We start from the raw sequence: 11,834 nt of genomic DNA, 5'->3' as shown, positions 1-11,834 counted from the left end.
TCCCCAAAGTTGTTAAATTGCCTTCGCAAGAATGATGTCACGTTGTAAGAAACCAAGGCATTCAAGGCATTTTCTTTAGTCTGTCAAGAGTTTATTTTCAAGCAGTTATGTCTTTAATTTGATGATGAGAGCACTGAAGTGAACAAAATAATGCGAGCCGATGTTCCTGCAAATGCACAAATTAATACTATATAGTTGGACGCACAAAAAGTTCAGTAAAACTTGTTTATTCTTACAGGAGTTCCTATTTCACATATCTCCTTTTGTTTAAAACTCAGGCTGCTCAAATGACAGCCTTTTTGTTCTTGGCCCTTCATGCAGTTCAATGTATATACAAACTTTATTCAATTCTGATTTTGATATTACACAGTGTAGTGTGGAAAGCCCATGCTCCAAGTCACTAAATGGTGCCAGTGCATATGTGGATCCACCAGCGAAATCTCTTGTGCAGCATTCATTGGTCATCCACTCCTGCTCACATGTGTCGTGGAATTCCCCTGTGGATGACCTTTCTGCGCAACGTCAGCGCAGCAATACAGGGAACTCAGTAAAACCAATGGCAAGAGCTGATCTGACCCCCACACAAAGCTGTCACATAGCTACCATCTATGAGAACATGCAGTGACAAAGACAAGATTCTAGTACCGCGCCAACACTCTCAAGGGATGCAGACCTTATAAGATTGTTCCTTGAAACAGTACGTGATGGCAGCAAAGATTCCAGTAAATATCTCAAGATACTGCAGGCAATACTGCACTGCATTGTTGACACACTTTGCACCAAGCAAGAAATCGATGCAGCACGTAGTCACCAGCTAAACCCATCTGAAGAAATGGCCACAACTCTTGGCCAAATATAGGATCACCCACTCAACGAAGAAATCGGCATTAGGGAGTCCAGAAACTCATGAAGACATCGACTAAGTACTAAGTCCACCGGTGTGTCCTTGTCTCTGGGGGATGAAGTGAACCTTTAGCTGGATGGATGGATGATAATGGCTTTACCCTTTGTACCGGGCGGTAGCTTTCGCCACCTAGCCTATACTTCCCCCATTGTTAATTTATTTTTATTTTCCCTTTCTTTCCCCTTCGCTCTTACAATGTCTAATCTGTCTATCCCTTTCCCCTCGAAATTCACCCCTCCCTTGATTTCCGCCACCAATCCTCCAACCTCCCCTTCGTCAATGTCACGCTTTTCCCATCCACTCGCCCGTCTTCCCCACTAAATCCCAGCGCTATCTCTATGGTTGTTGCTGCCCCCTCTGGGAGGGCTGGGCATAAGTCACTCAGACATTGTTGCCCACAGAGGCATTAAAAAGGCTGCTCCGAAGATGAACAAAAAGTTTAACTCTATGGATGATTTCCAATTGTCTTCATTCGAGTTACCCTTTCAGACACAACCGCGAGAGGGCCCACACAAACTTTCTGCAGATGTGAACCTCATTCACATAGCCGATTCAAGGTCTTTGGGACACCTGGGAAGCTTGGGCTCGGACGTTGGTTCCATTCGTGTGACCTCGCCGGTGCACAACCATGTGGGAACGTTGCACAAACTTCTTCTTGCAGATGTCGCAGGCGAAGGGGCGCTCTCCAGTGTGGATTCGCAGGTGCTCCACCAGGTGGCAGCGCTGCAGGAAAGCTTTGGTGCACTGCGGGCACTTGTAGCGCCGGATATTCTCGTGCGTCTGCCGGTGTTTCAGCAGCACGTCCTTGCGGGCGAAGATGACCCCACAGACCTCGCATGCGAAGGACTGGTGCTCAGTATGGCTACGCATGTGCCTCGTCAAATGATGCCGAGCAGTAAACCTGCGCAGCCAATGGGAGACATGTAAATACAAATGGTGCTGTGCTGACAGATGTCAGTGCACATTAAAGATCTCCAGGTGGTCCCGGCATTTCTTTCTTCCTTTCTTATTTCAATCCATCGTTTATCCCTTCTCTTACAGCGCAGACACTGCAAGATTTGAGACAGATACTGCGCCATTTCCTTTCCTCGAAAACCAATTTACCAATTTATATCCCCCATTTACCAATTTATATCCCCCGCCGTTCCCTTGAAAGCAGTCATCACAGAGTCCTTTCTGGTCTTTATGTAATGAGTTTGAATTAAGTGACAGGAAAATTTTGAAATCAGATTTCCTCAGCAATAAATGAGTCCTTTGGTGCCGGACAAGCATCAACATAACCATAAAGTATCACAGAATCGATTTTCACTTATAACGAAAATTGGAGTGAGTGGTCCTTAAAGGTGCACTGAAGAGGAATCTGAACTCGTCTTTTTGCCGCGGGGAATCGATCTACACGTTCCAAGCATTCTTAGAAACTTCAAATAATTGCCCTGGGCAGCCAATTTCCCTAATTTGAATCGGATTAAAGCCTGGCTCCCGCCTTTTTTTTTTTTAATTCCCGCAAACGGTGAGAGGAATCGACCAACGCATGAAGTGACTTTCAAGCAGTCGCGTGGCGGCTTTTCTTTCGCGTTTATTTTGTTTTTTAGGTTTCCGTGAATAAATAGATCTAGTGAGAGACTACATAGCTGCAAATAAGCCCACAGAAATAAAAATATGCGTGGACTCTTTGCTTTTGCCGATCACTACGTATCACTCCGCCGATGGCAGAGAGGCAAGACGTCACGGAACTGGTTGAAAGGTTGGTCAACTCCACCCACCGTTTGCGGGGAATTAAAAAAAAAAAAAAGGCGGGAGCCGGACGTTAATCCTATTTAAACTAGGGAAATCGGCCGCACAGGGCAATAACTCGCAGTTTTTAAGAACGTTCGGAACGTGTAGATCGAGTTCGAGCAGTAAAAATACGAGTTCAGATTCCTCTTCAGTACACCTTTAAGGACCACACTCCAATTTTCGTTCTAAGTGAAAATTTATTGTGTGATTCTTTCTGGTTATGCTGATGCTTGTCCGGCACCGAAAGACTCATTTATTGCTGAGCAAATTTTGTTTCGTTCTTAGTGAAAACCGATTCTATGCTTCTCTCTGGTTATGTTGACGCTTGTCTGGCACCGAGTTCAAGAGAGTTCCAGCGAGTTCCAGCGGTAAAGATACGAGTTAAGATTCCTCTTCAGCGCACCTTTAATGCCCGTTTAACAAAGAGGGACATCAGGCAACACTTCAGCCACTCACGTCATTGAGCACAGCAGGCATTGAAACGAGGGCTGGCTGTCATGGGTCAACAGGTGTTCCTGGAGAAGAGCTTGATGGCTGAATGTCTTGCTGCAGACCAGGCAGTGGTGCTGCTGTCTGCCAACGTGCACGGCCTCATGCTCCACAAGCTCTTCATGGTGAGCAAAGGAGGCGCCACAACCGTTGCACCAGAAAGGCAGCTCCTGGGAGGGTTGCACGGTGGAAGGCTGTTGCAGATGTTGCACCGCGCTGTCTCCGCTCGGGTGTTTGATGTGGTGGCGGTCGCCAGAACCGAGCAAAATCACCCCTTCGGTGGCCATGTGGAAATTGCCACCACTGGAATCTGCAAGCCCATCGTTGAACGTGGTGCTTCCATACCTGGCATCTGCATACTCTGCGAGTTAAGACAATGAATATTGTACAGCTCAAGGCCATTACAATAAAGACAGCTGTGGATTCTAAAGTCTATCTTAACATAGTGAAATGTTTTAGGGGAATCCTCCAAGGTGGAGTAGATTTGTAATAAGAGAGTAATTACTCATTGACATCCACCCAAGCACAGTCATACGGCTACAAAGGAAAGCTGTACAGCTTTCTCAGAAACTTCGCAGTTAAAGAAAAATTCATCCTGGTCCGGGGTTCGAACCACAGCAGTTGCTCTACCAATCGAGCTAACCGGGACGGCAAGCTTATGGTAGGGCAAGGGCGAATTGATCAATAACTCGAAATGGGAACAGTGTTGGTCAAATGTTTTGTGTATCTTAACATGTGTAGCTCATTACAGTAACATGTTTACTTTATTCAGCCTGCAAAATTTAACGATTCTCCAAAGTTCTGTGGTGCTTAGATAGACTGTGGCAGTGACAATGTGTGATGAATTCAGCGTATCCTCACTGGAAAACTAATGACAGATGACAAGTTTTCATTGAGACAGTTCTTAAGCACATCAAAGTGCAATTGAACCATACTAACATACAGTCACCGAGCATACTGGAAAAAATTATCTCAAACAAGAATATTTGTTGTAATTCATAAAACCAGCAATGAAGAAAGGTAAACCTGAATATCGCGACCAGTTCTGATAAACCAATTAAAGGGCAAGGGAATGATTTGAGATTTTTCTATACTTTCATTGTGTTGCACTGACGAAACGGGTAGGGCAGAGAGGTAAACTATAAAGCTTATATTTCAAGTCTTATCGTCATCATGAACCTCCATAGCCATTGCTCATAATCACATACTTCAAGAGCTATAATTCCTAAAAGGACACTGAGGACGAATTAAAGTCAGTCTGTATTGACTGCTGTGTTTTAATGACAAAGGCGCCACTCTTTCCAGATTTAAAGCTTTCATAAGCTAGAAAGGACCAAAAAATTAAATACAGGTGTCACCATCGTTTTCGCAAATGAATTATGGTGATGTCAAGACAGCTAGTAGCCAGACTACATCACTATTCACCTCAAGGTGGTGATCCCGAATCCCTTACTATGTTGATGCCATGAGTTTGAATCAGAGGCCAGAAAATGTTTGAATCCAATTTTTGAATGCTTGAATCCAATTTGTCTCCTGCTGCCAAACAAACATCAACATCGGCAGCAAACGGCAAAAAATCAATTTCTGCTGAGAACTGAAATTGGATCGAGTTGTCCTTAATGTCCCCTTTAATACTCCACAAGGCAACAAAAAGAAGCCCAAAAAAGTGCGACATGATTTTCTGGACAGCACAAATATTGCTCAGTATAGGAAAGGAAAAGATCACGGGGTCAAAACATAGCTTTGACTTTATGGGCAAAAAGACCTTTTTAATTCTACGCTCTCTGGTTAAAAGCAGCATCACCAATAATTTCAATGGTAGCACTCACAATCCACATTTACACATTCACACATGCTGCCCTTGACCATCGCACTCATCTGACAGCAATACCACAAGTCTCAAACGAGTTCTCCTAAGTGTTTCATATAAGGAAGCAGGACACGCAACTGTTCTTGAAATGCTTTAGAGCTCAACATTGACTTCCGCTTCTGCAGACTTGGAGCCATAGCAACTTGCTGTCATCGATGAGCATCCCCAATCTCAGCATCCATCTCCGTTTTGTTGTTGTTGACAGTGATCCGTACTTGGCAGAGTTTGTGGCCACCAACCAGCAAGGCTGGTGAGCATGACAAGAAGAGTGCGGTGAGGTCCGAGCTGCAAAGACGTTGAATCATTATTAAGCGAAATGGCAGTTTGAGCAACGCAAATGAGTGCAAAATGTTTTAGAGCTTTCGTGTGCCAGCATTTCTACTTCATAAGTTGTTCCCGACAGAGAGAGGAGAGAAAAAAGACACAACAGACACACAAGAAAGTGCACAGTAGGTCGCAAAAAAAGGAACTCTAAAACAAACATATCATTGACACTCTAGCTTTTGTAAGACTATAGTAGGTGATCTACTAAACTGGCAGTGATAAAGTAACTGGTGAAAACTGGGCAGCAACTCAGAACTATAGTTAGCAATGAAATGGGCTAACTCTCAAGGATTCATGACAAGTGACGAAAACACTGTAGCTGCAACGCTGTTAAAAATTTTTCCTTTCTTTTTGTCAAGAGGGTGACTGAGTGAACCAAGGCAATGATGTGTACACAATGTACTTGCAATAGACCTGCCATAATTTAGGGAACGCAAAGGTCATTTGTGAATGGTACTCCAGAGTTTAAGCCAGGGCTCTAACTTCTTGCAGTACCACGATCTGACGAGACCACAAATCAACTTGAAAAACATAGCTGTAAGTGCACAAAATGCAGTTCGAAAGAACTGCCAAACAGCTGAAACTAAAACGATCCGCATGCAGGTGCTACCAACACTGACACACGATATGTGAAACACAGGTAACCATCTCACAGCTGCAAGCCACACATATGGCATTCGTTTACGAGCCTATACGCACAAACACTTCTTTGAAAGCTGCGCGGCTTCACAACAATGTTTTCTCTACAACAATTCACCTTAACAGTGTCCCTGCGTTTAAACAGGGTGTCACAGGCAACAGTAAACACATTAGCACACTGTAAACACACTGCAGCACCTAATGGGCCACTCCATGCAGGCTGCTTATTTTGCGTGTTGAGATCAGCAGAGTGGTGAGTAGTACCGGCAATAACCTGAAATTGGTGGCTGAGAATTTCAAAAAAACAATAAAAAATCGACTATGTCAAACGGGTAATTAAAGGCCACAAATGAAAGACGTTAAGACTGCGCTGTCTCACAAAGCATTACTCAATGATAATTAATGAATTGATCTTGACACAGAAACAGATCACAGCCGAACAATGAGGGCGCATAAATAATACCCTACGAAAGTCAATAGCCACGCAAAGTGCACGGAAAGCTACAGCTGAGAAGGTGAAACCTCTGTTCACAGTTCGCGACACCGCATGCGTGTGCGCCTTCTATCGTTGAAGTCCATCGCCGAAAAACACAGCGCCTGGCGTTTTTTTGTTGTTGTTTGTTTGTTATCGTAAAAGTTTGTAGGCATGCGGGCACATTTCCTAGCCCGCACAACGAATCAGCCCGCACAGCGAAGAAACAACTGCAGAATTAGACGGCACAGACCACCCCATGGCAATCCAAAGAGACAAAGAGAAAGGCGAATCAAGGAAGAGCAAAAAGAGGCCTTTAGTTTCGATTTCGCGTTTTTCGCGCTGTTCACAGCTAAGTTTACCTTGAGTCCACAATCGAAGCCAACTTTTAGCTGCCATGGCCAGACAGAAGCTAAAAACTGCTACAAAATACACATTTGGCATACTTTTTAGTTTTTTTCTGACACAGCACAGCACAGTTCTGACAGTTCACAGGTTGATCCACAGCTAGAAAAGCTGCATCACAATGCGCATCAACGATGGCGGACACGACGGTGAAGATCGGTTCGGATTATGAACATTGCCTGCTTATTACTTGGCTTTTTTTGTGCGTTTAGGGCGAAGTGTTGCTCCGAGGTGAAAGATAATAATGTGCTCTTACAGTGAAACTTCTAGTGTGGAGGGCTCAGTACTTGTGATATTGACGCTGAAGAAAGCCTGCTTGGTAGTTTTGTGGTTGTGCGCTTCCTAAACCGAAAGTCAGCGCTCAGTGACAGACGGGCTCTTTAAAGGCTACAGCAAATCTGAAGGCTGTCTAAACGGTTAGCCGCAAAAGACGTTGGGTTGCCCGCGGACTAGGCTGGCGTAAAAAAAAAAAAAAAATTATGTGCCTGTCGGCTCATACATTCCAGACGCCTGTGCATCAGAGTGCATTAAAGGGTCGCCTAGTGCAGCCCCGAGAGGTCGCAGTAGAAATATTTTCTCGTGTCTGCACTACTCATAAATATCATAAGTGTCACTACCGCATCAAGGACACTGTCTGAGCTCGGGCCAATTCAGATACTCTCTGGGCTGCACGATAATTTGAGCCCTCAAGCATTAAAAGAGAACGAGCATAAATATCTTGCGATACTTCCGCAGATACCGGTAGCGCATGACTTATGTCACAATACATTGTACTGCTAGGCAGGCGTTGCACTAGGCATGACTCATTCGTTAATGCCGATGGAATGCGAAAACGGCTGCTACTTTTGGTTTTGCTCGAGGGCATCGTTATACAAAAAAAAAAAAAAAAAAAAAAACTCCTCAATGGTTCTAGTGTGGAAAAATCTAACCCGCCATCTAGATTTTAGGGTCGCAACTGTATCCCGGGAAAACCTGACCAGTCCCTTCGTTCCACTTCATAAACCTGTGTTTGAAAAATATGAGCACTAGTGGAATTCATGAAGGAATTAAGCACAGCTAGCTGTTTGTAACATTGGATTTTTGTTAGGCGCTCACTGCATTTGATTTGTCAATTTTTGCAGGCATTGAAGCTGACATCGAGGAGCTAACAGAAAAGTTTGCAGGCAAACACTGCTTCAAAACAACTTCTGTCCTTCTTCATACACTGCATAATGATAATTTGGAAGTTGTTATCTGTGAAATAGCATTACTGGTGACAACACCTGATGTACAGCCCCTGTAAAAGTATACAGCCCAAAAGGTTTCCTTCTAAGCTAGCTGTTTAACGTGGCTTGGGAGGATTGAGGATGCAAAGCCATTCTTCTTTGGAGAGATTGCTGATGACGCATAATGAGGCATGCTACATGCTTCACAAGCAAATCTCTTAAGCTGTATACTTTTGACAGGGGGGTGTACCTGTATGCAGGCACAGTGGGAACCTTAAACTCTCGTGCCTATGTGCCAGTTGTGTTCACGCAGCTATGCGCATGGACTGCAGCTGACAACTGGGCACTGCACAAGTGTTTTTGTCGATGGCCATGTTCACGTATGCGCATAGAGCACTTGGAGACATCGACTCATAGCTTGTCACCATGCTGTGAAGCATACTATATTCTGTTTCTTGATTTTTATTGATAATGTTTGGTATTTCTTGCATTACACACTGCAGGATAAAACTGCATGGGATGGACCTTTGCTTATGGTGCATTGTATAAGATTTTCGTCGTACTTTTTTTTTTGCTGCTGCTATTTTAGAAAATACGTGCCTTGCTGATACGTTGTCATTATCCAACCCTGCAGTCAAATTCTCCTTATTGTTAAAAGAGAAGTCTACTGTGTTTAACTGCATATTCAAAAGCTAAGCTGCTGTGATAAGCCCATTGTGTAAGTTCCTCTCCAATGCTTTTGCTGTTTTCTGGTGTCATATCTGTCTTTTCTGTGTGTATACAATGCTCGAGGTACCTCTCCTCATTAATTTGCAAGAGTAAGAAAAAAGAAGCAAGTATTGTGCAACTATTGCATGGAATAGCTAATGTGATTTTCTTTTGTTTTTCCTTCAGGTAGTGTGTATCGACTTGCATCTCCAGATAGTGTTGAGTTGGAAGTCTGTTGTCCGCTTCCTATGTGCGTTTATTAAGCAAAATAACTGTTTTGTAAAGATAGGCACTGTTCAGACAAAATGCAGTTCCTGGTAGTTAGCGTAAAAAGCATCTGAATCTTTAAGTAAGCATTTCTGTGATCAACATTGGTGTTCAGATTTGTCAGGAGTACACTGGAGTTACCCATCCATTTTTTACTGTCACATTCTGCCATTTTACTGAGCAACCTCAGCTTCAAAAAAAGATTGTCATCTGTGTCTATTTGGCAAAATCCAAAAAAAAAAAAAAATGCTTGGGAAGAGATAAATGGAAGTTCTAGCTAGAAATGATGACCTCATCTTTTTTGTTTCAGACTGGAAGCTTATCTTCAGACATTGTTGATGAAGTGCAAGCTTTCACTACACCAGTCAATGGACTACATGGCCGAGACATTGCTATTTGCGTGCTCTTCTGACTACAATGCAGCTTCTTGAAAAGTGCCTGAGAATTTGCTATCTTGTGCACCACATGTTCACACACTGTGTTTTTATTTCACTTGATGCTTTGTTTTACTTTGTGCATATTGTTTCACTAGAGGCTTCTACACATGGCCTGGCACATAAAGAATAATCATTATTATCAGAATAATCATTATTATTGTGTCAGGCTTCTGGATGGAAATTTTCATATATGTGTACTTGGGAAAATAAGCTTGCTTTAACCATCCAATTTTTGCTTCCCAGTTTTTACTTCGTCTTCCTAACAGCTTCTCTTTATCCCAATCTCAGAGGCATTTTTTCCAAGAGGTGTGCATTGTTATTACTTGTTTCATCGGAAAGATTGTGTTGCATAGGATGTATAAACCTTAGATTTGTTACAGTTTCAATCATCTGTGTTGCGATCATGGCCCACCTATGATTTGTCATTAGGATGTGATGTGTGCGCAAACTTTGAGCCAGAAAATCTCTTATTCCAAAACCAAGTTGTAAACCGATTTTCTGTGTGCCGATACCACATATGCCTGCAATCCTAGAAAGCCCATCCTCGGCATGCATTCCTTCTTCCAGGTGGCCCGGCAATTCTCGAGGTATGTTTGTTGCGTTCTGTAAATGGCATGCTTTCCATTGTGCAGGCTTGGTCTTCACTAGGAGCATGTATGGCTCACCGCCTCGACAGAAGTTGCATGCAGCAAACCAGCAGCACCTTGAGTGTGGCAACACCATGGCTTCTTACATCGGCTTCAGGGACCTCCAGAGGAGGTACATTGGAGAGCGCCCTTTTCGGTGCACCTACTGCAACCAGAGCTTCAGAAGGGGACACGTCCTGAAAGACCACCTCCGCACCCACACAGGCGAGAAGCCGTACCAGTGTGTTCGTTGTGGCAAAAGCTTCGCAGTGAAGAGCAACCTGACGGTGCACCTTCGCATCCATACGGGTGAGAGGCCGTACCATTGTCGGCTGTGTCCCATGACTTTTGCACGGAAGTGGGGCCTGGATAGCCACATGCGAACCCACAAGAGCGATAAACCGTTCAGCTGTCGTTTTTGCTGGAAGCCATTTTCGTGCATGCAGTCCTTGAAGAAGCACGAACTTAGTTATCACCCCAGTGCATCGACTGCTCCATAAAGCTGCAGTGTGTCCTTCAAACGTTCACACTGCACTTTTTGGGGATCTGCCACCTTGGCTGCAAGATTTTTGCAGAAGCTGCCTAGAAGGATACTTTTGATGAGGACCATGTTGTGATGTGTTACATGGTGCCATATACCAAAGAAGAGGTGTGTTATGTGATCAAATATTAAAGTGAACGGTTGTGAACAATTTTCGTTTTCCACTTGTGAACACGGCACGAGCCAAAGAAGCGCACTGGCCACGGACAGATTTGATTGCTGTGTAGCAAGGTTCCCAGTGGGTCAAGAATATTCTTTCGCAAGACTCTCTCAGACCACCTGTATATTTGCGGTGACAAATGTGGTTGTGTTAACTGCTTTAGAAAACTGAATAGCCGTGCATCATGTGCACTTAGGGTGTTTATTTTTGCTAAAAGGTCTCTATTGAGACACCAGGCAGACTTCCTTTTTCAATGTTGCATCCAACACTTAGTCTAAAAAATATAGCTTTGGCACATTCCTTTCTCAAGTGCAGTGTAAATTGGAAACATTATTTAGTTCTTGAGATAATGTATCTTTATCCTAAGTGTTGGAATGAACTGTCAATCTTTGCCTTACCATCCTTAATGGTGTGCTTTTCTTGATGCCTTTTAGTACATAAAAAATGGGCCTCAATGTTCATAGTTGTTTTTTCCTTGTTCCTTTTTCTTAAATAAAACTAGTTCGGCTGACATCACTTGCACATTACAGTCATTATACAAGTTATTGCTTTACCATTTTATCTTGTTCTAGCTCCTGAGTGACATTCAACCTGCAGTTTTACTGTATAGAAGTAAGACTGGCCAAGTTTCCAAAGAAATCCTACTGTTGCAGCTGTTAGTGATGGTCAAATCTGTTGGTTTGTGGATGCCTTACTGTACGCACGGTTAATAATCACAGCTTGTGTGATTATAATGAATTGCAAGCACCAAGAAAGTGAGGTAGCTAGTTCTTGGTAGCATTCAGATATTAAATCAAAGTTTTAAACTTTTATATAACACCATCCCCATTGTTATGCATATTGGATTCCATGGCAGATCAACAGGCACTTTGGAGCACTGTTACTGGTATGCCTTGTATAGCGCTACGAATTTTAGTGACAAATAAGCTGCATTGGAAAACTGTCTGCACACTGCAGTGTATCTTACCAGGTAGAGTTTCCGCAATAACTGTCATGATGTGCAGAGAATAC

The 11,834-nt window shown here is 43.4% G+C and overlaps 1 protein-coding gene and 1 long non-coding RNA gene across 5 annotated transcripts; one reads left to right on the top strand and one right to left on the bottom strand.

Moving 5' to 3' along the window:
* Positions 1-1,326: 1,326 nt before the first annotated feature.
* On the bottom strand, positions 1,327-6,742 carry LOC149335698 (uncharacterized). 4 transcript variants are annotated; one of them, XM_089552285.1, is made up of 4 exons: positions 6,728-6,742; positions 5,118-5,324; positions 3,137-3,530; positions 1,327-1,805 (listed from the first exon to the last, which is right to left on the bottom strand). In XM_089552285.1, exons 3-4 carry the CDS (start codon positions 3,454-3,456, stop codon positions 1,457-1,459), a joined length of 669 nt encoding a protein of 222 aa, XP_089408411.1. In that variant the 5' UTR covers positions 3,457-3,530; positions 5,118-5,324; positions 6,728-6,742; the 3' UTR covers positions 1,327-1,456. The 4 variants fall into 4 exon arrangements, with proteins under 4 accessions (XP_089408411.1, XP_089408409.1, XP_089408408.1 ...); XM_089552283.1 differs by lacking the exon at positions 6,728-6,742 and adding an exon at positions 6,121-6,721; XM_089552282.1 differs by lacking the exon at positions 6,728-6,742 and adding an exon at positions 6,201-6,721.
* A 279-nt stretch (positions 6,743-7,021) lies between these two features.
* On the top strand, positions 7,022-11,282 carry LOC149335697 (uncharacterized). The gene is made up of 2 exons (XR_016284090.1): positions 7,022-7,110; positions 8,001-11,282. It is a non-coding gene; the product is annotated as an uncharacterized LOC149335697 (long non-coding RNA).
* The last annotated feature ends 552 nt before the right edge of the window (positions 11,283-11,834 follow it).

Source organism: Amblyomma mixtum, chromosome 7, assembly GCF_055824585.1.
Source record: "Amblyomma mixtum isolate Tamu chromosome 7, ASM5582458v1, whole genome shotgun sequence".
NCBI classification, from domain to species: Eukaryota; Metazoa; Arthropoda; class Arachnida; order Ixodida; family Ixodidae; genus Amblyomma; species Amblyomma mixtum.
This window is presented reverse-complemented; position numbering and strand designations above follow the sequence as displayed.